Source organism: Gadus chalcogrammus, chromosome 14 (genome assembly GCF_026213295.1).
Source record: "Gadus chalcogrammus isolate NIFS_2021 chromosome 14, NIFS_Gcha_1.0, whole genome shotgun sequence".
NCBI classification, from domain to species: Eukaryota; Metazoa; Chordata; class Actinopteri; order Gadiformes; family Gadidae; genus Gadus; species Gadus chalcogrammus.
Window position 1 is genome coordinate 2261620 of NC_079425.1, and position 27382 is coordinate 2289001.

Genomic DNA, 27382 nt, shown 5'->3' on the forward strand with positions numbered 1-27382 from the left:
CTGGCTCCCAAGAGAAGACAGACTGTGCTCCCACTGCACACACAACCAACTAGAGACAGAACTGCATTTCCTGACTTCCTGCCAGTCATACGAAGACATCAGGAATACGCACTTCCCACGGATTATTATAATATATACCTTACCTTTTTATATTATATCGCTGTTTATTTTATTGTTCACCTGCTTTGGCAATGCAAATGTATATTTCTCATGCCAATAAAGCTTTTTTGAATTTAATTTAATTTAATTGATTGAGAGAGAGAGAGAGAGAGAGAGAGAGAGAGAGAGAGAGAGAGAGAGAGAGAGAGAGAGAGAGAGAGAGAGAGAGAGAGATATTCCGGTTATGATGTTCATGCTCTGACTCGCATCATCATGAGTCTGAACATAACGGATTATTCTGGACCAATGTGAGCCAGGGTAGACGTTTGGACCAATCACAGAGCAGTGCGCTGGCTTGTCATCTACGCTAAGGAAGCAGTGTAGCTAGCCTGGCAGCTAGCTGCAGACGTACTGTTATTTATTCCTGTTCTGTGACATAATTTACATACTGATCTGTGGATTATTTAGCGATCATCCAACGCTACACCGGGGGTCTATAGGAAGCCAAGGTTGGTTTTGTGTTGCGTTAAAGTGTGATTAAGTTAGCTTAATGGGAAAGGGCGTAGTGACACTGATAGCCCTGAGCGCAGCAAACGACATAGCCACCGAGCTAACAGAGTCTATAAAGCTTTCCTAACATTTGTTTACATTGGTGATTTGCGTACATAAGGTTTTATATATGTACATATATATTGATCTAATATATTGATGAACAATTATATGAATGTGGTTGATCAACATTGTTGCACTTTTTCTGTTATTGTTGTGGAAATATTTTATTGCCCCCCCCCCCCCGATATCCTTAATATTGTAATGATGTATAAAATATTTAGTTATAATATATGTAATTATAATATGATATATTATTTATTTAATATGGTTTTATATCCACACACAACCCGCAGAATACTTAATCAACATTGTTGCACATTTCCTTTTATTGTTATTGAATTGTATTTTATTTCCCCTCGAATCCTTTAATATATTAATAATACATATAATATTTATAGATAATATATGCAATAAAAATATGATCTATTTTATCTCCAGATGCAGTTCATGCTTCTGTTCAGCCGGCAGGGGAAGCTGCGGCTGCAGAAGTGGTACGTTCCTCTCTCCGACAAGGAGAGGAAGAAGATCTCCAGGGACCTGGTCCAGACCATCCTGGCCAGGAAGCCCAAGATGTGCAGCTTCCTGGAGTGGCGGGACCTCAAGATTGTCTACAAGAGGTAAGTACGAACCACTGTGACAGCGCAGAAGATGTATCTAGGGAGAGTATGAAAGAACATCATGCAGCACATGTGCTCCATGAGGTTGTTTCAACATCAATCTACAGCTGCCATACTTTCTATAAACCCTTAAGCTTTTGTTGTCAGAAAGATGAGTTGGGGCTCCATCATCTATTCTAGGTAAATGTTCTGCATTTATACAGAGCTTTTCTACCCAGTGGCCACTCAAAGCGCTTTATGATATTGCCTCACAATCATCCATTCATACACTCATTCACACAACCATGCGAGGCGACAGCCAGCTCGTCAGGAGCAGTAAGGGTGAGGCGTCTCGCTCAGGGAGATCTCGACACTCAGGTAGGAGAAGCCGGGGATCGAAGTAGCACTAGGTCATCAGCCAATCCGCTCTACCTCCTGAGCCACATGCCGCCATACCGCCTAAAGAAAATAAGTTTTGGTCACTGAAGTGATAATAAACGCCCCCCCCCTGTGTCTCTGTGTGGTAGACACCCTAGCAGCCTGTATAGCGATCCTAGCTTGTATCTCTGTTGTGTTGTAGATATGCTAGTCTGTACTTCTGCTGTGCCGTTGAGGACCAAGACAACGAGCTGATCACCCTGGAGATCATCCACAGATACGTGGAGCTGCTCGACAAATACTTTGGCAGTGTGAGTACCAGACAACGCTTTGAGGGTGATCGCACGTTCTTATCCTCAGTCCAGTTGAACCTATACTTTTGGATTATGTTGGGATGTGAGTTCATGTGTCAAAAAAAAGACACAATCATAATGTGTTTAAAGGGGACATATTGTACCACCAGGTGTGAGTGTGATTAGCCTTACGCCCCGTGCCCACTACCTCCGTCAGTTGTCCGTTGCCCATTGACTTTGAATGGGGACGGTCGCGCAATGCATTGTGGATCCGTCCGTTGACTTGGAGCGTTCGCCACCGTCAAAAAGTTGAAAAATGTTAAACTTTTTCGGCAGCGACGGTTCCGTCATCCAATCAGATCCCGTATGCAAATTTAAGCACTGTGACGCGACTCGGGCTCTGACGATACTGGAAAGCGGGAAAGCGGGTCTTCTTGCCTCGCAACAAGCAGGAAGAAGCGGGAAGAACCTGGCGAAGCGATTTGATTGGCTGACGGTTGCCTCTGCAAAGACTACTCCCCCATCCGTCAGCCACGCCTTCCCACGTCCGTTGACTGACGGTGCAGTGGGCACGAGGCGTTACAAGCCGTTTCGAAAATCTGCCCCATATGACATCACGAGTGGGCATGTCCACCTAGATGTGTGCTGGATAGATCGGTCTACCAGCCTACCCAGTGGACTGAAGTAAACGTTGCTCATCTATCCAGCACAGATCTAGGTGGACACGCCCACTAGTGATGTCATATGGGGCAGACAAGAGGTTTCTAAGGCTAATCACACTCACACCGGGTGGTATAATATGTCCCCTTTAATATATTGTGTCTGTGTATTTTTTTAATTATATAAAGACACATTCCTAATTAAATATGACTGATCGTCATCATCAGAGTTTACATTAGAGATGAGGGATGAATAGTAGCAATGTGAAGCATCTTATCCTGGTTATCGAGCTGTCTGCTAAATGCCCTCCATGTAAACGTAGATGTGTAACGTGTGGGGGTGTGGTTCAACAGGTCTGCGAGCTGGACATCATCTTTAACTTTGAGAAGGCCTACTTCATCCTGGACGAGTTCCTGCTGGGCGGAGAGGCCCAGGAGACGTCCAAGAAGAACGTGTTGAAGGCCATCGAGCAGGCCGATCTGCTGCAGGAGGTGGGGACGGCCTCAGCCTATCGTATGATGTTAGGACAGGGCGGCTCAGCCTATCGTATGATGTTAGGACCGGGCTGACCTATCGTATGATGTTAGGACCGGGCTCAGCCTATCGTATGATGTTAGGACCGGGCTCAGCCTATCGTATGAGGTTAGGACCGGGCTCAGCCTATCGTATGATGTTAGGACCGGGCTCAGCCTATCGTATGATGTTAGGACGGGCTCAGCCTATCGTATGATGTTAGGACCGGGCTTAGCCTATCGTATGATTTTAGGACCGGGCTCAGCCTATCGTATGATGTTAGGACCGAGCTTAGCCTATCGTATGATTTTAGGACAGGTTCTAGAGGTTATCTTGGGGTAATCATACTTTTAATTACAACTTAAATGATGCTTGTTGAATTTGTAGTGTTTATGTAGATATATGTATCGTTGCTGATCTCCTAGCCTTCCTAACGGGGCTGTAGGGTAGGAGACAGAAACGTAATCAGGTCACAGCCAGTGGACGTTTCAGCGCCACAGTGTCGCCCATTCCCGTAACCATTGACCGACGCACAGCCCAAAACCATTTCACTGTTAACCACTTCCTCTGTTTCTCGTGGGCAGGAGGCCGAGGCTCCACGCAGTGTCCTGGAGGAGATTGGCCTCACATAGACCCAGGTCCACGTCCATCCACCCCCTGGCCTGTGTTTGTGATCTAGTGTTGTTGTTCTCGTTTGCTTGTCGTCTTTGCTGTTTTTCGTAATGTTGTGCCAACTGGTATTATCATCCTCGCCCGCGTACCGAATCCTCCCATGTCTGAGAAACACATCCCTCCTGTATGTTCCAGCCGATATCCATGGAAACGCCCGGGAATACTAATGTAGCAAGACATTCACCGCACATCCGCAGTGTAGTATTACGTCCTGTTCAGTCTTTGTTACGTGTGGTGTTAAATCTCTTATTTATGGTTGGTACCGCAACAAGCACTGCTTTGAGAATCATTTGCATTGGATGTAGATGAAAATATGATGCGAGTCTCCCTGCATTCCCCAGGACTTCATGCGTGAATACAGAACGTTCACCGTTGCTGTATTTCGTTTCGTCTAAGTGAATGAGCAATCACATTCCCATTTCCTTGTCCAATCGATGTTCCCCGTCTGTCCTTGCTTTTGTTTACTTTCCTTATCCTGAAAATCAACCTTTTGAGAGTAGCATCGGCACGTGACAAATTTAGACAGTATTCATGTATCCTTGGCTAATTCACATGTTAAAATGACCAAAGAACACTGTGCTAACATTAGTCGTTAGGGAATTAAAGCATTTAAAAAAATAAAAAAAACAGAATCTAATGATTGATTTTCTAACTCTTAAGATCAGTTTACAGCGCTCTGGGCCCATTCTAAGTATTTAGTTTATTTACTAAAGGTTGCATGTTTGTTAAATCCACGTTACAGGATGCAGCAGACCTACGCTTTAACGATATCAAACGCTAATCCTATTTTATGCGGTTAGCAGGTGCACTTTTAACAAGTTCCGTTTTTTTATTGCAGTCATCCATGGATTGATTCATTTGCGATAATTATGCTTTTTATCACTTTATTCAACACTGCCGGTGCATTTTCTTCTGATAATTAACAATAAATGTATCCCAAAACAAAAAGCCTGTTTTCAATTTTTTTTTTATTCACTAAATGCTATGTAATCTAGCACTAGCTCCGTCAATCCTCTTATTAAAAAACCATTATGTACAGAGAGAGCCATCAGAGCTGTGGTTTGACATCGATAACGTCCTCATCTTCCTCCTGTTGGCAAGGCAGCTCAGGGGGATCCGCGGTCTCCTCCAGAACAGACTGCGACTCGGCCGCATTCTGAGGTTCAACACGCGGGTCAGGCCTCAGCCCGGCGGACGACACCTCCAGGACACCGTCCCCGGTGTTCGGGGGAGACGTCTCTTCCTTGATCTCCACGTCCGCGTCGTCTTGGTTCTCCGAATCCCCGGAGGAACTGATCACCTCGGCCGACCGGCTCCTCTTCTTCTTCTTGAGTTTCTTTTTGTTCTTCTTCTTGCTCTTTTTGGAGCGTTTATGGCGATGGTGCGAGGGGTTGGCGTCGTCTGAGCTCCTGTCCCTCCCCTCTCCGTCCTCGTGGTTCTGTTTCTCCGGGCTCCGACGGGCGCTCCTCTCCCGTTTCGGCCGCCTCTCCCCGTCTTTGCCGCCGCCCCGCGAGTCCCCGTTCGGGCTTCCGTCCGGAGACCCGTCTCGCTCTCTACTCCTGTCTCGCTCTCTACTCCTGTGGCTGTCTCGCTCTCGATCCCGTTCCCTGCTCCTGTTCCCGAGTCTGTCCCTCTCTTGGCCGCCACTCGGGCTGCGGCTCCGGCAGCGCTCCCCCCTGCTGCTCGCAGGCCTCCTTCTGGACGCCTGACTCTCACTCCGCAGGCTCTCCACTCTCCTGTGACTGCGAGCGCTCTCCCTGCTCTGGCTCCTCCTCCTCCTCTCCCTGCTCTGGCTCCTCCTCCTCTCACTCCCCCTCCTCTCACTGCCCCGCCTCCCCGTGCCGGAGCGCTCCGAGCGCGGCGGGCTCCTGCTGCCGTGGCGATGGTTCCGCCAGGACCGCTCACTCCTCCGCTCCGAGCCCCACCCCCCCCGGCGGGAGCCCTCCCCCGTTCGGTCGGGGGATATGTCGCGGTCCGCCTCCCAGAACTCGTCGCCCGGGTTACGGAACACGTGCAGGAAGTTGCAGTGTTTCCCCTTCGGACACTTGAGCTTGTTGAAGAGCCCTGAGAGGAAATGCACAAAAACATGATACCGAATTAGAACTGGCTTTTACCACCACATTATCGCCTGTGCAACACAAAATACTGGCTGCACAAACTCTGTTTCCTCATTCTCCTCGAGGTGAAAATAATGAAATGCATCACGGCATATTCACAGTTACCGAATATGAAATGGCAGCCTCTACGGCGCTTGTGCCTTTAAAATCATCCTGATTGTCGTTTTGAATCATTGAGATCCCCGAGGCTCACCACAGATAGCGTTCTTCCAGCGCGTGACGGGGCACAGCTCACAGGTGAGTTGCTTGCCCGCGTAGTATCTCCCGTTGAACTTCTGGTAGGCCTCCATGCACTGTTCCTCCCTGGACCCACCACAGACAGAAGACACACGTGAGGGAATGCTTTCCCACCCAAATAAAGAATAGGTTTTTTTTTTCGGTAGGTTTGACTGGTCTTACGTGCTGAATTGGACGTAAACGTTTCCTCTTAAATGTGGTTCAAAGTTACAGCTGACCTACAAGAAGAAAAGATGCACAAATTAAAAGACTGATAGAAAATGCCCCCTCGATTGTGCATTCTTTGGCCCTCAAATAACAAAGTTTACATGCAAGAATGTCCTTAACTGTAAAATAGGATCATGGCAGAAAATGTACATTCTGTTTGTTGAATCCACAGTTACATACAGGTGAGACAGAGAACAATCAAAGCACAACCCAAATGGGGGTCACCTAAAAAAAAGGACGGACTAAGGAAAGATATCAGGGGCCGTATTCACAAAGCATTTTATCTTACCGCTAGGAGTGCTCCTAACTCGCGCTAAAACATTTTACGTAGGAGTTTTTTCTTAAAAGTTATTCACAAAGCCGCTGAGACCTACTCTTACTAAGGATAAATCACAAAGAGTGAACTAAGAGTGACGCGCCGTTGCTATGGATTACGTCAATTCTCGTGCACGAGTTTAGAAGCGGTCAGTTCGGTGATTGGTTGTTCAGACGAGCCCACTGAATCACCGAAAAACAAGGAAATAGCCTAGGTTAGAAATTAATTCCTATTAAGTAGTTATAGTGCAGTTAGCAGAATACACGCATGATGACAATTTTGTGCAGACCACGATAATGACGTTGTAGCCTGCACGTTCAAGAGAGAGAGAAAGCAAACAATAAAAATACGTAAAATCTAAAAGAAAATAAATGTTACGAACTACCCAAGTGTTGACTGATTTGTGCCAAGGTGTTTACCTAAAATGTGTTTTCAAAGTGATCCCTAAATGCCAGTCCACTCGGTTCCACACGGCCAAATTCCTTGTAATGTTGATCGCCATCATCATCATCATCATCATCATCATCATCGTCTGGCTGTGGAATGTTCCTCCGCTTGCAAAGGTTGTGTAGAATGGCACATACAGTGATTACTGTGCTTGCCCTCTCTGGGGTGAGGCGTATTTCGCCGTGGAGGACATGAAACCGACGTTTCATCTGCCCAATTCCTCTCTCCACAACATTTCGTGTATGTTTGTGTGCTCGCAAAGAGCCAATACGATGTGTTTTACGCGTAATCTGCGTAATCACTTACATGTTACACTTTAACTGTGCTCCCGGTTGTGGATTAAGATAGGGTGTCTAGAGCCACGTCTTGCATGGATAGTCACTGTCACCCAGCAAGTGACACCCAACTCCTACATCTCAAAAAGCTGCCTCAGACCGCTCACCATTAAAATGCGCGAATCATGGGTAGCTGAAGATCCAGGCCACTTTGCAACAACATCCAGTAGGCTATGTTAAAATTTGCATCAAAAACAACCTGCGTGTTGATGGAATGCACTTTCTTCCTATTGACGAACACGTCCTCGTCTTTTGATGGCGCAATTATTTTTATTTTTTATAAGTTATATATATATTTTCTATAACTTATAATTTTATAACATTTTATTTCGGGACTAATCGGATTATTCCTGTTAGTCGGGGACGTTATTGCATCGCGCATTAACTCCACAATAAGTTGAATACCCTAACATTTCGTCTCGCAGGCATTTTAAGATTCTTTGTGAATAGGTCTTACTGAGTTAGGAGTCCTCTTGAGGACTTTTAAGCTCTCCTAGACTTAGGTGCTACTTTTAGTCCTAAAATACTTTGTGAATTGCTCTTAGTGAAAAAAGTTAGGAGTCCTAAATTTAAGAGTGACACGCCCATTATTTTTAGGAGTTACTCCTAAATTCGCCAGTTAGGACCTACTTTTAGCCCTAAGATCCTTTGTGAATACGGCCCCAGAACAATCGATGGGGGAGTCATCCAGAACATTGGTTCAAAAAAAACATAGCCAACCGACGGCCAATCAAAATGGGATTCCCCCATTTTGATTGGCCGTTGGTTGGCTTTGATTGTTCTGAATGGCTTGTCCTGATATGTTATATCAAACCAAACCCCGCACCTTGAACTGCACCACGCGTCCGAGGCTCTGGAACTCGGGCAGCACGTCGTGGTAGAACTCCAGGAAGTGGTCGTGCAGGTCCTCCTCGCTGTGCTCCAGAGAGGCGTCCGTGTCGTAGTCGTCGCGGTGACACTGGTCCATGCCGTACGTCACGAACATCCCCCGGATCATCAGGGTCGAGCTGGACGGGGGGTGGGCGTGCCGCCGCGAGCACCTGGGTCCACATGGTACAGAACAATAGCATGATTATAATCACAAGGCCTTACAAACACACAGTGTAGAGCAACACAACCACACAGGGTCGCCAATCACAAGGCCTTACAAACACACAGTGTAGAGCAACACAACCACACAGGGTCGCCAATCACAAGGCCTTACAAACACACAGTGTAGAGCAACACAACCACACAGGGTTGCCAATAACAAGGCCTTAAAAAGCATGATACCATTTTTTCCTTAAGTCCCTTAACTCAAGTTAAGATTCCTTAACTTGAGTATCGGTCGATAGCGAGTATATACACCGATACAGCGTCTAGCATTGTAACTACTACTAGCACTTGTCTAATTGAAGGGTTCTATTACGATGAGTAATGTAAAGTCGGTTCGCTTGCTGTCTGCATTTTATTTTCCAGAACTAGACAATTCACATTTACAATCTATAATTATATATAATATATATAATACAATTATTTTCTTGTAGTTAAGCGTCCATGCATCCATGTTGCTGCATTTCAGGCAGCATCGAAGGACTTTCTCGGAACGACTCTAAACTGAATGTTTAAAGGGCATCCTTGTGACAGCACGACGTACCTGTCTCCGAATCGACACGCTCCCGTCTTCAGGAAGAAGGGACAGTTCTGCCCGTCGCGCTCGGTTCCGTAGTTCTCAGAGTTCTCCGTCTTGGGGGCCTCGGGGTTCATCCACTGAACCGGTTTACTGAGCTAGGGAACACAAGCAGTCCACCGGAGACAGAGCGTGGGTCTACAAGAAGCCACCACGGTTGTATTCACTGCCAATTCGCTTACGACACGGTCAGCCATGATTGGCTTAAGGGCTCTTTATGGTCCCACGTTCCCTCAACGCAATGACCACGCAGGCGCTTCGACGCAGTCGTGAACGTTTATGGTTCTGCGTCGGCTTTTAGTAAGTGGACCAATCACAGCGCTTGCTGGTGCGTCACCTCGACGGAAGGTAAGATTTTTGGGAGGCGCACGTCCGGCCCTTTTGGTGGACGCAAGGAGGGCACGCAAGGACGTAAGGGGTCCGTAACCCCCTTGGGTCGCGTGAACGTGGGACCATAATCAGTGGGCGTTGCGTTGAATTGGAACCATAAAGAGACCTTTAGACACCAACAAAACTTGTTAGGACGTTGGATAGGAACATGCAAATACCTGACTCTCTGCTTGGTCCAACATTTTCTGAACAGCCTCCTACAAATGGTGCAAACACATGCTTTGTGAAAAATGTGTAGCAGGCAGGCAACCACGCATGTCTGTTTCCAGCAGGTTAAGATGATATTTACCAGAGGGGAAACAGGCTACATTCCCAGCAGGGCAATTCAACAGTATCATAGACGTTTCGATGTTACACAAAAACACACGTAAAAGATACATCCTTGTCTTGAGGGATGAAGTTGCCAGGTAAGGTTGGTTCTCATTGTGTGCATCTTAGTCAAGGAACAGGGTGAATTATTTGGGCCAATCATATTACATATAATGCAAGAAAACATTGAAAATGTATATCTTCTTCGGAAACAAAAAACATCATAGCTGATTCTCTATACATATGATGAGGTCCATTACAAGACCATATTCAATTATTTTACCACATCAGACTACCACGCGACTTGCTCAATTAAGAGCTATTAGCCAAAGAGGGCATTGGGACACATTTGGCTTAAGGCTAAAAGGTTAAAGCTTCGATACCTAAACTCTTCTAGGAGAGGGCAGTTCAGAAGCTCCTTATAAAACACATGAACAGGCTTTTCTGCAAAAGATGTGATTTTCCTCCAAAGGTTTAACCTCGTAGTCGTAGGATATATATACAACTGTTTTTATCCTCCAGGTGACCGCTTCACCTCTCTGTTCTTCTTCTCCTGCTGCTTGTGCTCCTTCTCCTCCTCCTCCTTCTTCTGCTGGGTGTCCCACTCCTCCTTTATTCTCCGCTGTAAACGGGGATGTCAATCCACATGGGTCAGAGGGCAGCTTTCACAGGCAAATTGTACGTTGTGGAACAATAATATGAAACATACAGTATGCACAGATGGACCAGCAGCCGTTATATGAATGATGAGGCAATCAACTCCATTGATTTTAATTGACAGCGATGTTGAGAAATAAGCTGATATGCGTACGTGACAGCGTATTTGTGTTGACGTGTACTGGTGTCTATACAGTACACTGATTCCATCATTTCTTTCTGGCTGTATTGTTTAGTTTATGGATCATGGATTTCCTAAAGAATCATAGACCAGGACCCCTTGTTGATGATCACGTTCTGGACGTTACCTCTTCGTCCTCTTGCCTCTTCCTGGCGGTCTCCTCTCTCTCGGCCCGGAGTTGGAAGGCCTCCTGAGCGAGCCTCTCTCTCCCCAGCCACTCCTCATGGTGCCGCTGTCTTCAGAGAGAACGCAACGAGACACTTCAATCGGCTGAACCGCCCGACAGTCCATGTTGGCTTTCATCACCGGATATAAGGACTGCTGAGTCGCCCTACCTCTCCTGGACAGAAGCTTCCCCATCACAGACATCTTCCTCCTCCTCATCCTCCTCCTCTTCCTCAGGCCTATGCCGCTCTCCATCTTAAACAGATAAGATACAAGCAATGACAGAAGATAAGATATAAGCCGGGGTTATTGTCTAATGTTACAGCCCAGGTTGTTAGTAAGGTACATATTGAGTATAAATATAAAGGGTAATAGACAAGCATCCTATATCTTTAATAGGAACATACCGCCTTCTCTGGCTTGGGCTAAAGCCTGACGTTTACGCTTCCTTCTCTCCTTCTTCAAAACAGCCAAGCGTTGCTTTTTACTGCAGGACAGAAAACACAGGGAGGGTGATTACAAATCCGGACCAAAAACCTGGTTATAGTTGGTTATAAACCTGGTTATAGTTTTGATTACAGAACCTCACTATACCTGGTTATCTAGTGGGGTTTTGTTTCAATAGGTACACATACACACACACGTTTTTACGTCTTACGTTTTAAAAGGGCAGTGCACAGGAGACATGTGCCTGCAAAACACCGTATAAGCTTGGTTAAGGTTTAAATCATTCAAACTAGAGATTTAAGAGCATTAAAGAGCATTCAATTCACAGACCTCATCGCGGGGACCTGGACCGCCACGGGCGCCGCCATGACAGCTGGGCGGGAGCTGCTCACGTTGGCCTCAATAAAATATTAAGCATTATTTATCAAGAGGCGAATTAACTGCCAGTAAGTCCGTGTGTCATTGAATTGTATTCTTTGTGATAAGGGATCAAATAGGTAAATTAACGGAACTGTTACTGATCGTGGTAACCGTCCGTGAGAGGCGGAAAGGAAATATAAAAACTTCCGGTTCGGAGTTCGCGCTGCCCTTTCCCTTTCCGGTGTCCGTTGTAAACATCAGGTCGATGACGCGTGTGTTCACAAAACAGAGTTGATATTAAATAGATGAATATGTACAGATTTAAAAAAAGACACATACATAAAACATTCATTTTGTGGTTTCTGTTATTATTGATTCAGACAAATTGCTGATTACCAACTTTACTACATCTTCATACACACATTCCTAGTACTACTAAACAACTAAATCATACATTTAGCAAACATATTTTTATTAGCTTGATGATCATGTTAAGCCTTATTAACTAAATGTATGTAATCGGTGCTTTAGGTGTAATTATATTTGATCTTATATTGTATTAAGCTTTATTTACAAAATATATGTCATCTGTGGGATGTTTTTTATTGAATGGTTGCATTTATTAAATTATTATTCACACTAATAATACACTTTGGTGCATATATATTTAACCACACACACACACACACACATGCGCGCACACGCACACGCACACGCACACACACACACACACACACACACACACACACACACACACACACACACACACACACACACACACACACACACGTATACACACATAAAAGGGTTGTATAGTATTTCAGTGCTGTAGTTCTTTGTATCCAAGTCCCAAGTGTTCATAGTACCTAGTCAGACTGTCGAACCAGAGTACATTTTCATGGTTTCAGACTGTCTGTTAGGCACAGTATTGTGAGGTCAGATGATGACCTGACAAACACACAGACACAGGCACAGACACAGACACAGACACAGACACAGACACAGACACAGACACAGACACAGACACAGACACAGACACACACACACACACACACACACACACACACACACACACACACACACACACACACACACACATCTTGCTCCTTCACAGTGTCTTCCGGTCCGGGCTGGGGCGGAGGAAGAGCTCCGGGCGTGTGGCGCAGCGGTAGCAGAGGGCCTGGGGCAGCAGGCCGTACAGCAGGTTGACCAGCAGGAACAGCAGCTGGCCAGCCGCAGGGACGCGGTACGAGAACGGGGTCCGCGTGTGGAGGGACGCGCCGATGTGAGAGAACTGAGCCTGGGAAGTGATAACGACGACGGCAGGTGAAAGAGGAAGAACATTAAAGAGTAAAGAACGTAGGCAGGGTAGTCTGCAGTGGAGGGACTCCCCAGCTGAAAGGTACTGGGTTCGAGGCCCGATGTCCTCTGCTTAAGCTGCTGGAATCCTTGATCAAAAAGCCCAACCCCTGCCTGCTTCCTAATGACATGTATCTGAATTCACTGAAAATCCCTTTGGATCAGCATGTGATAAATTAATTAATTAAACTAAATAGTCAAATAAAATAAAACAAAGCACTAAGCCAAACAATTCAGCTCAGTGTTCCCGGTTTGTGCCTTTTCCTGGTGCTTAGTTACGGAAAGTGTTGACTTCTGCTAGAAGTCTGAATTTGGACTTGTGGGTTTCTATGTGTCATGTTCAAACCTGTTCCTTCTCATCAGGGTGAAAAAACAGTACAACATCATCATAGCAGCCATATTTCCCTGAGCATCTCTATTAATAGCTCGGCCACACAGCTGACATTTAGATGAATAGCACCATGCCTGGTCTGAAGTTAGCCCTGCCTTTGTCATCGTGGTGACTGATAGCACGTTGGGAATTCCAGCAACAAAGCTAATGTTGTACCGACCAGGCTGATATACTGGAGGATTCAAGCACTCAGCTTTTGAATTAAAACATAACCTCACAGGACGGTAAATAGTTTTCTGTGAGAACAATAATCCTTGTGAGGAATGATGTCTGAAGTTTAAAGAATACCTTTTTTTTTTACATTTATGCTTTGTATATTTGTACATGTATGATGGATTGTACCCACTTGTGCGAGAGCCCCCGAGTGGACAAGGGTGAGGTCTGGCATCCACTCACATCCGGGGACCACAAGCCCATAGAGAGCCATGATGTAGTACGGCCCTGAGTACAACATGCCCACCAGCATCTGGCAAGCAAAGACACAGAGCCCTCAGGCTTTGAATGGGTATCAAGTACGAGATGTGCAAGTTCCAGTCTGTAATGGTCAAACGCACAAAGATATAAAAGAGTCAGACAGGGCTCCAAAATCACGTCCCGGTCAGCGGAAGCTGTAATGCCATCGGAAGTGGATGTTATGTTAATGATATTGTAACTGTAATGTCAACTGTAATGTCAATAGAAATATCAATAACTATATCGATATCAGTTTGGTTACCTGTATTTTAGGGTAGGCCGAAGGGTCTTTCAGGTAGGGCTCGTATTTCTGAGCGTACTCTAGACACCATTCCCAGGGACAGTCCAGCACAACCTCAAGAGAAAACAGGATGTTTTAAATGCTGGTAATAAATATTAATAATATGAAGTAATAATACATAGTAATTACTATGCATGCTTACCAGGCCTCTGAAGATGCAGAAAGCCGTTGCAAGGACGAGGTAGATGATGAACAGAACGTCTAGAGGTCTCCTGAGGACATTCTTGCTCCGCTTCAGCGGGATGCTCTAGTAAAGTAAATGTAAAAATAATGTGTTGTCTCACTGGCCCAAACCGTACTGCATAGCTTTGTTACACAAATAACGCGAGTATGTGCCGTTTAAACATGACCTTTTGACAGTGATTGACTTTGGCTTACTTGGCCTGTGATCTCCAGCGTGGGGGGCTGGCTGAAGACCCTGAAGCAGGCCCAGACAGACACCAAGACGTACGAGATGTGCAGGAGGAACAGAGGACCCACCTGGGTCCCATACTTCCCTGTGAAACAAAAAGGGAAATAAAGACAACAAGGCTACAAAGGTTGCATCATACGTAACGTTACATAATAGGAAATAACATCAAAGGAACACAACTTGACGTAAAGAAAAGTAAAAAAAAAACGAAACATCACGTAACGTTACATAATGGAACATAGCATCATGGAACGTCACACAAAGTAACGGGGGACATCATACTATAACATAGCTTGGCGGAACATAACATGAAGGAACTTAACATAACACCTAATGGCAAATAATGGGAATGAACATAACAGCACAGAACAACAGATACCTCAAAGTACATAAAGTGTTCAGGGCTTGAGGGCACGTGTGTGTGTGTGTGTGTGTGTGTGTGTGTGTGTGTGTGTGTGTGTGTGTGTGTGTGTGTGTGTGTGTGTGTGTGTGTGTGTGTGTGTGTGTGTGTGTGTGTGTGTGTGTGTGTGTGTGTGTGTGTGTGTGTGGACCTACCCACAGCGTTCCCCAGTATGTAGACCATGACCCTCATGAGGAAGGAGCCCACCCAGTACAGACCGATCGCCCGGTAGCTGCCCCTGGGGACACAACACTCTGTAAACCACCATGAGCAGGTACATGAGGTAGAGACAGACAGACAGGCAGACAGACAGGCGGACGGACGGACGGACGGACAGACAGACAGACAGACAGACAGACAGACAGACAGACAGACAGACAGACAGACAGACAGACAGACAGACAGACAGACAGACAGACAGACAGACAGACAGACAGACAGACAGACAGACAGACAGACAGACAGACAGACAGACGGACAGTACCCCCAGGTGATAGCCGCCACCATCAGCAGGTACATGAGGTAGTGCACGCAGCCGTCCCAGTAGGAGATCATGTGACCGTAGGCCGTGTTGATGTGAGGTTCAGCCTGGAGGTGTTCAGACCATAACCGTCAGAACCAGGGGGACGTGATCAGGTACGATCAGGTACGATCAGCTCCACTCATATTCACGTAAACTACGGTAGACATCACTGGCCTCCTTGAGGTAGAAGGTCATGAAGCCGTCGATGATGTTGTCCTGCTCCAGCCCGATGATCAGGTTCACCACACTCAGGAAGGCATACACCGCGTACACTGCAGGGGTGGGGGGGTACAGACGCACAGGTCAGCCACTGGGGGTTCACACTGCTGTCAGACAGACAGGTAGACACACTGCTGTCAGACAGACAGGTAGACACACTGCTGCATACAGACAGACAGACACACTGCTGTCAGACAGACAGACAGACAGACAGACAGACAGACAGGCATACACATTGCTGTCAGACAGACAGACAGGCAGACATACTGCTGTCAGATAGACAGACAGACAGGCAGAGGGACAGACAGACAAACAGACAAACACACTGCTGTCACGGAGACAGAGAGGCAGACAGAAAGACAGACAGACAGACAGACAGACAGACAGACAGACACACAGACAGACAGACAGACAGACAGACAGACAGACAGACAGACACACAGAAGGAGTGGAAGTACAGGCGCACATGTGAGGTTTTATATCTAATGTTTTATATTGAATGAAGATCACGACCAACAGCGTGAAAAACCGTCACGACGACGTCAGCAGGATAGAGAAGCCTCACGTTGACGGCCTCACCATAGAAGAGGGGGTCTGCGGGGGTCTTCCTCTTCAGCAGAAACCGCGCCGAGATGGCCAGGATGAGCACCGTCGTGCATCCAGCAAAGAAGACAGCTTCAATGCTATCATAAATCAAATATAATCACAAACATCAGTGCGGGTTAGTTAATTTCCCTCCATACTTTTCGATCATCAGTGAAGAAATCAATTATTGTAAATGGTGAGACATACTAACTTTAAACAAAATACCATTCACCTTACCTGCTGTTGCACATGAGTGAGTTAAAGAGGAAGGAGATGGGGATGGACATCAGGGACAGGAGGAACACGCCCGACCCGGCAGACACGTTCATCGCAGCGGCCGTATTTGATCCAAGCCTATAGTTCCAGATATTTGGTTCAGTCAGAATATTAGATCCCTATAGATCCCGTTCACAATGAACACACATTCAACTAAGTGCTTCAAGTGGTGCCTTGTCTCGCACTATTCAACTTGGTGCTTTGCGCGCCTGCCCGTCTGCTGTCCCTCCCTCCCTCCCTCCCCCTCCACCTCCCTCCCCCTCTCTCTCTCTCTCTCTCTCTCTCTCTCTCTCTCTCTCTCTCTCTCTCTCTCTCTCTCTCTCTCTCTCTCTCTCTCTCTCTCTCTCTCTCTCTCTCTCTCTCTCTCTCTCTCTCTCTCTCTCATCACTAAGTGGAGTCACTTAATAAAGTTTCAAAGTTCTTTCCAGGTGAAAGGAAATCTGAAGAGGATGAATCGAGCGAATTATCTCCAAGTGGAAAATTGTGGAAAAAAATACAAATTACTATTTCTTTTATTTTCTTTTTTTTAACCGTTTAATGCATCCGCAGTCTACTTTAAAGCATGTTATCCGACCCTCTATGCGTGCATGATGTGATGTGGCTCAGCCCAAACTCTCCTCCCTCCACTAGCCGGCGACACCTCCTGCGCTCCTTCGACCAACGAAGTAGCGCAGCGTGTGTGCGTCACACTGGGAGGAGCGCACAGCAAGCTGGTAAACACACCGACGATGCTGCAACTGGAGACCACCTAAACACGGGTGATATGCGCGTTTCACTTCAGTCTTCGCTCTTCACTTGATCACCGATTACACACACCGGCCGTCGGGCGGTGCAGGATGGCGACAGGCGGCGGTGCGCCCGCTGCGCCTCACCTTGAAGGGCATGCGTCCAATTACACACAGCCTGGCGCGGCCATGAACGCGGCGGCGGCGAATTCCGCCGCGTCTGCCGCTGTGATCCCCGCTCCCCCTGCAGCCGCAGCGGCCGCAGCGGGGGGCCTTCACCGGGAGCCCATGTACAACTGGCAGGCCACCAAGAGCTCCCTGAAGGAGCGCTTCGCCTTCCTTTTCAATAACGAGCTGCTGAGTGACGTGAGGTTCGTGGTCGGTAAGGGCAGGCAGGCCCAGAGGATCCCGGCGCATAAGTTCGTCCTGGCCGCCGGCAGTGCTGTGTTCGATGCCATGTTCAACGGCGGGATGGCCACCACGTCTGCGGAGATAGAGCTGCCTGATGTGGAGCCTGCAGCGTTTCTGTCGCTGCTCAGGTAGGCCCTGTTTATTTACTGCAACGTTGGTTCATTAATCAACATAGACAGACAGACACAGACAGAAAGAGAGAGGAAGCATACAGATAGACAGACAGACATGTACAGTACCCCCAAGGGGGGTCGGCCTATTTATTGTCCTAAAACAGGCCGACAGGACAGTTTATTACTGCAACGTTGGTTCATAAATCAGCATTCACTCAGGTGAAGGGATTTTTTTATTGTAAAACGATGATGCTGGATGTCCTGTCTCGTGATCCGTCCAGGTTTCTGTACTCCGACGAGATCCACATCGGGCCGGAGACGGTGATGACAACGCTGTACACTGCGAAGAAGTACGCGGTGCCAGCCCTGGAGGGGCACTGTGTAGAGTTCCTAACTAAGCACCTCCGGGCGGACAACGCCTTCATGCTGCTCACCCAGGTGGGTGGTCCTTCAGAACACCGTCTCTCCTCCGTCTGTCGGCCAGATATAGTCTGGGATGGGTATTTATATTTATCATGTGGGTGTGGAGATGAGGAGGATAGAGAAATGCATTCCTCATTTCAAGAGCAGGATCTCCACATTAAACGGCTTTAGTGATGGGATGTAAGCCCTCTCACACGTCTATCACATGATCGAGTCCCATAGGACAACATGGGGGTTATATTGATGTATAGTGCGTGTACCTTCTGTATATTTTGGCTTGGATATAGGTATATATTATTGGTTGGTATACATGTATATGCAGGTAAGATATGAGTAGTGGAGTGAATTTGATACACAAAATCTCAAGTTTTCAGCATTCAGAATTATTGTATGAATCTTTTAAAATGCTAGAACAAATGTACCTTTAGTGGCCCTTTCATTTAGGTGGGGATCACTGGGAATATGCAGTAGTTTAATATGTAGAAAGAATTCAATCCAGGGGCGCCCTGGTGGTTCTCCGGTTAGAGAGCGTACCATTAAGGCCTAGTCCCGATCGCAGCGACCCAGATTCGGTTCCTGCCTATGTTCCTCTGCTCCATGTCTTCTATCTCCCACACCTTCCGGTCTATCTCACTCTACTACAATAAAAAGGATAAAATCTTAAGAAACAAATCTTCAAAATAAAACAATTCAAGGCTCGGGAAAGTCCTTAACCCGTGACCCTTAATCCTCACTGTATCTGATGTTTCTCTTCCCAGGCCAGGCTGTTCGACGAGCCTCAGCTCGCCAGCCTCTGCCTGGACACCATCGACAAGAGCACCGCGGACGCCATCAACGCAGAGGGGTTCACGGACATCGACCTAGGTAGGTCAGAGGTCACCACCACTCCCCTGGTAAAGCCTGGCTCGCTTCCCCATCATAAACACGTCCACAGAGTAAACACGGAAAAGGAATCACCCTGTGTGTGTGTGTGTGTGTGTGTGTGTGTGTGTGTGTGTGTGTGTGTGTGTGTGTGTGTGTGTGTGTGTGTGTGTGTGTGTGTGTGTGTGTGTGTGTGTGTGTGTGTGTGTGTGTGTGTGTGTGTGTGTGTGTGTTCCTCAAAATAGAGAGAGAGAGAGAGAGAGAGAGAGAGAGAGAGAGAGAGAGAGAGAGAGAGAGAGGAGAGAGAGAGAGAGAGAGAGAGAGAGAGAGAGAGAGAGAGAGAGAGAGAGAGAGAGAGAGAGAGAGAGAGAGAGAGAGAGAGAGAGAGAGGTCTCTATGACAGCTGTGTGTGTGTTGACTGACTGACTTGTGTCGATAACGACGCTGTGTGTGTTGACTGACTTGTGTCTAACGACGCTGTGTGTGTTGACTGACTTGTGTCTAACGACGCTGTGTGTGTTGACTGACTTGTGTCTTACGACGCTGTGTGTGTCTGCGTGTCTGTGCAGACACTCTGTGCGCGGTGCTGGAGAGGGACACGCTGGGCATCAGGGAGAGCCGTCTGTTCGGGGCGGTGGTGCGCTGGTCCGAGGCCGAGTGCTTCAGGCAGCAGCTGCCGATCACTGCGGAGAACAAGCAGAAGGTTCTGGGCAAAGCCCTCACCCTCATCCGCTTCCCGCTCATGACCGTGGAAGAGTTCGCGGCAGGTAAATAAATACACATTTTGTTTCATTCCATTTTTCTGTGGTATTAACACTCTCATATCACTCACTAGTCTGTTGATTGTGTGAATCAGCAATTCATCTCACAAATCCAACCAGAGGAATGTCAGTCACCAAACACTGCGATAGCTCTTTCTGGTTCAAACCGGTGCAACGTGATGCTGTTCTGCCCTAGCTGACGTGGCACATTATGTGACCTCTTAGCTATCTGGTCCAAATGAATCAGAAACGGCTATTGCAGCGATCTCCTTGTTTAACATTGGGGCCCGACTGATTTTTTTACTCCCCATGTAGGGAGTAAAAATGGACCGATATCGATTTATCAGCTGATATGTTAAATATCGTCACCGTTTCATATCGGCAAACATCGTTGAAAAAATCGACCAGCCGATATATCGGTCGGGCTCTAGTTTGGATGGTTTCCTCCTTTGGTTGGATTGTTGTAGAGCTGTCATTTTTTTTTGTGATTGGATGATGTGTATGTATGAAGATCTTTGTTTTGTATTTGATAAACCTGAACTGTCCTAAACACTACACCGGTAGAAACCAGTTATATATTTTTCCTTGTGCAACAGGGCCTGCCCAGTCTGGAATATTGTTCGATCGGGAGGTGGTAAATCTGTTTCTCCACTTTACAGTAAACCCCAAACCGCGGGTTGAGTACAATGACAGGCCCCGCTGCAGTCTCAGGGGAAAGGAGTGCAGTATTAGTAGATTCCAGCAGGTTGAGAGTCGATGGGGATACAGTGGGACCAGCGACCGCATTAGGTGAGACCCAGGCCCCAGGTAGCCTCCATCATGGGCACATTGGAGGCATTTGAGACCTAAAGGTTTCGAATTTAGGCCCAATCCCATTTCTACCCCTTTCCCATCCCCCTTGTTTTGAAGGGGTAAGGGGAAGGGGTAAGGGGTAGAAATGGGATTGGGCGTTAATCTCAGCTGATTTTTACACGATTGATGTCTGTAATGTGGACATGGTATTATCGGAAGTTTGATTTGGTGTATTGTAATGAACGTGTTAAATGTGGTGTATTCAACTAAATTCCCATATATTTATGAACGTGAATAAAAACATACTAACGTATGCATTTTAATTTCTCCCTCCAGATTTAATGTCAATAGAAGAATATCAGTAGTTGGGTTTGGCTTATACGGTTCAATACACGGACCCAACGACTACCAGGTCAACATTCAGGTAAACCTCCACGTGACAACCGCAAACCGAGAGGAAAGACACCCGCACCCCCCACACAACAGCAGCAGCAACACACGCCCTACAAACCCTTCTCCACAGACTCATTTAGCTTTCCTTTCCAGATCATCGAGAGTGATAAGAGCCAGACGCTGGGCCAGAACGACACGGGCTTCAGCTGCGACGGCACGGCCAGCACCTTCAGGGTCATGTTCAAGGAGCCCGTGGAGATCCTGCCCAACGTCAGCTACACCGCCTGCGCTACGCTGAAGGTGGGTGAACGCCTGCCTGGGCCCCCACCCCCCCATCCATGATGAGGATGGAGGATCAGGAACTTGTTAAATGTGCTGAAATGGATACGATCATTGTTAATAAAAGTTAGCTTTATTTCGAAAAGCCTTTTTTAAGAAAGGTATTTCATTAACTTTTTTTCGTAAACGTCCTTATTCAGAGTTTATGTCAATGCTATGGAATCCTGTGGCGACACCAATGCATTCCCTTCCCCCCCCCCCCCCCCCCCCCCCCCAGGGTCCGGACTCCCACTACGGTACCAAAGGTCTGAAGAAGGTGAGCCAGGAGTCGGGGCCCGGCCCCAAAACCACCTTCTTCTTCTTCAGCTCGCCAGGCAACAACAACGGTACCTCGGTAGAGGACGGCCAGATCCCCGAGATCATTTACTACATCTGATGTCCACCAGGGCAGTGCAGGGCAGGGTGGGGGCAGCCCACCCAGGGGCCTCTGTGCCGGTGGGGGCTGCAGGGCTAGACAGACCCTGGCTCTCCACATCCATGTGGACGGTTCCAGAGTTGTGTGTTTCTACTTGTGGATGGGATGCTATGTCTAACTGTAGTGTTCTCCCCAATCATCTTCTTTTGATTGTATTTTTTTGTCGATGTATGTTCATTGTTTCGTTTTTTTATATCATGCAAAACTAGTCACAGAAACACGGGATTTATGGGTGACGAGGTTTAATTTGCTTTAGTTTAAGGGCCAGTGGGAATTTGCAGGTGATGAATACTTTGGTTTTAGGTTGGAGGTGAAATTGATTGTTTGCTGTAGACTTGTCATTATTACTCAAAGGCACGACCAGACAGCCAAGGTACATGTGTAGTTTATCTCTTTAAATCTTCATATACACTCAACATTGCCTTGTCTTATTCTTTTGGATCGTCTTTGCAGACCAGCTCAGAAGCTCTGTAGACACGTTTTCTTTTTTTATATGTGCACCAGCAGCATCACTCATTCAGCTGTAGTTTAAGTGTTTTTTAGTCCATGGATGCAGCTCAATGTGTATATACTGGTACGAGATTGCTTGTGGTACAAACTAATTTATGATGCCATATTGTTTTCTAAGCACTTAAAATGTAATAAAACCATCTTTGACACTTTATTTTTGCAATGAGCAATATTTTTATCAAATATAAACAACCGAGTTTAGTTTTCCCTATTTAATTGCTGAAGAGCTGGATGCGTATTCTTGTCACTAGGTGGCGCAATAAGATCCCATTTATCGACAAGGTAAGCGCCATATCAACGGTGCGCTATAATTGTCAACTACTTTCTAGAGTAGACCTTACTAGTACTTCAGAGACTTCTTTTTTTGAACGATAAAACGTTCCTGTTTAGTCACAGTATAAATATTACCTACATATAAAACTCCAGATGTGCACAACTTATTTTGCACCTTACCACACCTGGCCTGAATGTTAAGTACAATAGTTTATTAGGGCTGGTTGATCTTGAATTCATTACCAGGGTAATGTAGATATGGATAGATCATGATACCGTCATGTAAATGATCTGGTCAAGGAATTGACAGGGAATTGTTAGATTAACAAATAAAATCATGGAATATTTTATTTACAATGATCTCAGTAAACTTGTATACAGAGGATTTCAAATGAGCCCCAAAACCACAATAAATATTAGTTTTATTTTCTTTCCCATATAAAAAAAAAAAAACATGTCTAATATCCCATATATTTTGCAAGCAATGTTTTTAAATTCCAAGGAGCAGAGTCAGTATGGTGGGCCGGGGGTGACCATCACTCAAAGGAGATCTCCTCATCGTTCGTCACTGTGTCGTCGTCGTCGTCATCATCACGCACCCCTGGCCCCGGGTCGTTCAGTATAGCCTCAAGCTCTGGGTCGTAGAAATCTTTATCCGAGTCCTCGGTCGCTGGTTCCGAACGTTTCAGCTCCTCTGAGGAACCCGGGTCCGTCTTCGGGTCTGCGTCTGGGTGAGGTTCCTCTGGGGGCCCCTGGTCCGTCGTCGGGTCCACCTCCGGCCGAGGCCCCTCTCTAGGTTCCTCTGTGGGTCCCTGGATGGTGACGGCCTCCGAGGAGGTGGGGCTACTGAGATCGGCGCTCAAGTCCTCCGCCAGCACCACGATCTCTCTCTTGGGGAGGAGGAAGTCCAGCGGGGCGAGGATGGTGTTCTCGTCCATACAGCCCAGGCTGCCGTACTTGTGGACCTGGGTCGGCGGAATGCCTGGAGGACGGAGAAACGGTCATGCTTAATGAAGAGAACTCCAGAAGGAATAACAACATTTACCAGAGTTATGCTTTTCAAAATGGTCTTTACAGTGTGAATGATATTTAAGTTGCCTTTCCTTAGAATAGCATAAAAGGACAACTCACGGTTTGAATTAGACGGCTCTTGATTCAGAATGGATAACCTCAAAATGTATTCTCCCAAATGTCCCAAATTGACGTTTGTTGATGTATGAAAACGTGATTTATGTGTGACAAGGTTCTAAGGGTCGGTTGGAATTAGATCAATACGGTTTTAAGTTGATTGTATACTGTGAACTTGTCATTAATATTCAAAGGCACTACCAGACAGCCGAGCTACATGTCTAGTCTGTCTCTTTAAATCCTCACATACACTCAACATTGCCTAATTATTTTGGATCGTCTTTGCAGACAAGACGGGAAAATAAATCCTAAAAACCTCCCCATGGTATTTACCCAGTATCAGGGCCAGCTGGGCGGGGGGGAAGAGGACCTGCAGGCAGCGGTTGAGGAAGGGCACCAGGTCTTCAGCATACGCACAGCAGAACTGAACGAACAGCTCCTTCTCCCGGACGCTGAAGGCCGTCTCCTCAGCCCGGTGGAACACCAGGATCAGCTTGGTCACCTGGGGGGGAGAAAGGGGGAGAGGGAGAGAGGGAGAGAGGGGGAGAGCGAGACAGAGAGATAGAGAGAGAATGTATTTAAAGCAGAATCTCTTCAGTACGAGATTAAGCGACATCTTAATTGAGCAAAATAATGGCCATGAAGAGTGAAAAACTAATTAATTGTGATTTCAGGAAAATAAAAACAAAAGGAAAAAGGAAAAGGAAAACAAAAAAGCATTAGCCGACAAACCAAGAACAACATCTAGGTGGACGTGCTTTTGTTTATGTCACAAACAACCCAGCATTAAACCTATTGTGGCTTTCTGTTTTTTTGTAAAATCCAAAGTGTGAGTCCTTGTCGTTACCTTCATCAGGGCGTCCTCCAGGTACAGGCCGACGTCCTGGGCCAGCCCGATGGGGCAGCACAGCCGCAAGTCGTTGAAGGCCGTCAGGATGTGGTTCAGGAAGCACGCCAGGGGTTGGAAGTCCAGCAGGGACATGGGGGGCTGCAGGGTGCCGGGCTGGGTGCTGGGGGCCACGGCCGGGATGGCGCCCCCCAGCATGGAGGGCAGCGATATCAGGGTGTAGTGGTTCATGTCCTCCTGGAACTTGTCCGCCGCCTCCTGCACGGCCTGGTGGAAGGTCTCCCCGGCCACCCTCTGGAACATGGGAGCCAGTTGCCCGCGGAAGTCCGCGCCCACCCTGCTGAAGGAGAGGCCGAAGTACATGCACTGTCCCAGCAGAGACTCCAGCCGGCTGCCCACGCCGCGCTGGAGGTCCCGGTCCAGGGTCTCCAGGAACTCGGCCACCTTCTGCACCACCCAGCCATGGAAGATGGCGCCCTCGTTGACCGCCTGGCCCCCGGGGGCCAGCAGGGGGTCCTCGTCGCTGAAGATGGCCCGGTACTGGGTGATGATGTCGAAGAGGTGCACGCGGCAGGCCTCGATGGTCTTGGTGATGTGGAAGTAGGGGTCGTCGGCGGGGACGGCGCCGGTGATGGAGTGCAGCCAGGTGCCGCGCGCCTGGAGGAACTTGACGCGGAGCTCCGCCTCCGTGAACACGTCCATCCTGCGGAGGTAGCCGATGACCCGGAGGCAGACGGGCAGCTGGGAGTTGCTGCGCAGCTGCTGCAGGAGCTGGTTCAGCATGAGCTGGGACGACTGGCGGACCTCGTGGACGATGCCCTGGGGACAGACACCGGGTTAGAGGGGGGGGGGTACATTAGGGATGCTCCTATTTATCGGCCCGACATCGAATCCGCCGATACCCCGCCCATACATATACTGACATTCAGCGATGGCAGTGGCCAGTGTTTATATGTTTTTTATATTTACATTTAGGGCCTTTAGCAGATGCTTTTATCAAAAGCCACTTACAATAAGTCAGAAGAAATATGTCGGAAGAAAGAGAAATAACAATATATCGCTGTGAGTGGGTACAGTAAGGATGTTCATAGAACCAAGTGCCAAGCATTAACAATCGCTAGGTTAACCCATTCCCCGTAGACAACAAAGATAGCTCGGATAAGACACATAGCTGTTGTGTCGCATACATTTAAAAGAAGGGATTTTTCACCAAAATAATCTTTGTTAGATGAAAGAAGCTCCCCCTGAGATCCCCGAAATATTAAACCTGAGCAGGTTCTCTGGTGGTCTGATTCTTGGGGGCCCTAACCTGGATGACTGGCAGCGAGGAGTGCTTCTTCTCCAGCCTCTTGACGTACGCAGCCAGCTCCAGGGCCTCCTCGTAGTAACCGTTCCTGACGCAGGTGTCCATCAGCTGGGGGATCTCCAGGATCTCCAGGATCTCAGTGTGTCGGTTCAGCGTCAGGCTGTTCATTCGCCGGCTGGCCCCGATCTGCTCCGCCTCCTTCATGAACCCCCTGGATGAAGAAAGAGGGATTGAATTTATAGAGCGCTTTTCTCTCACTCAAAGATGCTTTACACTGAAGGGGGGGGGGGGGGGGGGGGACCTCACTCCCCACCACCAATGTGTAGCACCCACTTGGGTGATGCACGGCAGCCAATATGACCCAGAAAGCTCACCACACACCAGCTTGAGGTGGAGAGTGAGGGAATTAATGAGTCAGCCTGGAGGATGATTAGGGGGCCAGATTGAATGACCCTGGTTGAGCGATTTTAGCCAGGACACAAGTGTCAGAACAAAAAACTCACATACTGTCAAAACTCTTCATGTGTTATTACATGCATTGCCTATCATCACTGACCTGCATTTCTCCCCAAAACTCGGAAGCTTGTCCAGGAGCTTGGAGACGCTGCTCTCTATCCTGCCGAAGTCCCTGTAGATCTCCTCGGTGCAGTCGGCCGTGCGGATGAAGGTCTTGTAGTTGGAGAAGGCCAGCTCCCGCGTCTGCTGGAGGATCTGGGCTCTCTCCTCCGACAGCCGGTCGGGCTCACGATTCAGCTTCTCCACCCCGAAGGAGCTGAGCTCGGACAGGTAGGCGGCGAAGTCCGGGTTGTCCCGCCAGTTGTCCGGGAAGCTGTCTTTGAAGATCGAGGCCAGGATGCTCTCGTCCTCCACGTCCACAGACTCCATCGCCCTCTGCTGCGGTAGTGGAGCCTCTCAGTAAAACGCTTTCTACAGACGCTCACTATAATATTAATTAATTATTTTTGACATGACGGGGTACCTTTCATAAAACAAGGGGGATTCTAATGGTTTTGGAACCCTCAAAGCAGCAGGATGTTTGTTATCTTTCGGTATTCCTCGGATTGATTTATCAGTCACGGAAGTTTTCTTTACTTCCGGGTTTCTTCTTCTTCTTCGCTCCTATTTTCTGGTGTAAGGTGCTGCCCCCCACAGGCTCCCAGGAACCTGTTCAATAAACAACATGGTACTGGGATCTGTCTCCACATAAACGTCTGCACCACACTCTGCCAACCGAGTAATTTGAGTGTACGTTTTTAAATGTGTACTGTTAAAATGTAGTCGTCCCTTCCTTTCAAAGGTCATGGGGTCTCCACCTTGAGAATAAGATATTCAAAATACTAATTGATTCGACATCTGTGTCAAGAACTTGGGAAAAGTATATCAATCCCATTTGCTACAATACCAACAATAGACACAATACTAAAATAATTTTGCTTTGAATGGATTAGTCAAACTATTTAATCAAAGCCAGACCTGAATCAGGATAGTATGAAATAGGAGACAGAC

At 47.4% G+C, this 27382-nt stretch overlaps 5 protein-coding genes across 6 annotated transcripts; 2 read left to right on the top strand and 3 right to left on the bottom strand.

Moving 5' to 3' along the window:
• Window positions 1-405: 405 nt before the first annotated feature.
• On the top strand, window positions 406-4781 carry ap1s2 (adaptor related protein complex 1 subunit sigma 2). Its single transcript, XM_056607834.1, has 5 exons — window positions 406-608; window positions 1150-1328; window positions 1888-1996; window positions 2992-3129; window positions 3736-4781. Exons 2-5 carry the CDS (start codon window positions 1150-1152, stop codon window positions 3781-3783), a joined length of 474 nt encoding a protein of 157 aa, XP_056463809.1. The 5' UTR covers window positions 406-608; the 3' UTR covers window positions 3784-4781.
• Window positions 2971-12652, bottom strand: zrsr2 (zinc finger (CCCH type), RNA-binding motif and serine/arginine rich 2). The gene is made up of 11 exons (XM_056607832.1): window positions 11631-12652; window positions 11261-11340; window positions 11024-11108; window positions 10816-10924; window positions 10386-10472; window positions 9700-9738; window positions 9119-9249; window positions 8309-8522; window positions 6340-6395; window positions 6134-6243; window positions 2971-5887 (listed from the first exon to the last, which is right to left on the bottom strand). Exons 1-11 carry the CDS (start codon window positions 11666-11668, stop codon window positions 4872-4874), a joined length of 1965 nt encoding a protein of 654 aa, XP_056463807.1. The 5' UTR covers window positions 11669-12652; the 3' UTR covers window positions 2971-4871.
• LOC130403466 (transmembrane 6 superfamily member 1-like) lies at window positions 12645-16768 on the bottom strand. Its single transcript, XM_056607833.1, has 10 exons — window positions 16541-16768; window positions 16298-16401; window positions 15674-15771; window positions 15461-15564; window positions 15132-15214; window positions 14543-14661; window positions 14307-14411; window positions 14126-14218; window positions 13757-13876; window positions 12645-12960 (listed from the first exon to the last, which is right to left on the bottom strand). Exons 1-10 carry the CDS (start codon window positions 16630-16632, stop codon window positions 12769-12771), a joined length of 1110 nt encoding a protein of 369 aa, XP_056463808.1. The 5' UTR covers window positions 16633-16768; the 3' UTR covers window positions 12645-12768.
• Window positions 16769-17211: 443 nt separating this feature from the next.
• Window positions 17212-22554, top strand: LOC130403032 (BTB/POZ domain-containing protein 1-like). 2 transcript variants are annotated; one of them, XM_056607145.1, is made up of 8 exons: window positions 17212-17843; window positions 18110-18266; window positions 19010-19115; window positions 19682-19879; window positions 20533-20662; window positions 21002-21089; window positions 21212-21358; window positions 21615-22554. In XM_056607145.1, the coding sequence occupies exons 1-8, from the start codon at window positions 17416-17418 to the stop codon at window positions 21771-21773; spliced, it is 1413 nt and encodes a 470-aa protein (XP_056463120.1). In that variant the 5' UTR covers window positions 17212-17415; the 3' UTR covers window positions 21774-22554. The 2 variants fall into 2 exon arrangements, with proteins under 2 accessions (XP_056463120.1, XP_056463119.1); XM_056607144.1 differs by having other exon boundaries at window positions 17242-17843; window positions 20470-20662; window positions 21615-22552.
• Window positions 22555-22627: 73 nt separating this feature from the next.
• On the bottom strand, window positions 22628-27040 carry cog8 (component of oligomeric golgi complex 8). The gene is made up of 6 exons (XM_056607142.1): window positions 26856-27040; window positions 26433-26770; window positions 25880-26087; window positions 24571-25389; window positions 24057-24225; window positions 22628-23577 (listed from the first exon to the last, which is right to left on the bottom strand). Exons 2-6 carry the CDS (start codon window positions 26759-26761, stop codon window positions 23132-23134), a joined length of 1971 nt encoding a protein of 656 aa, XP_056463117.1. The 5' UTR covers window positions 26762-26770; window positions 26856-27040; the 3' UTR covers window positions 22628-23131.
• Between the last annotated feature and the right edge of the window lie 342 nt (window positions 27041-27382).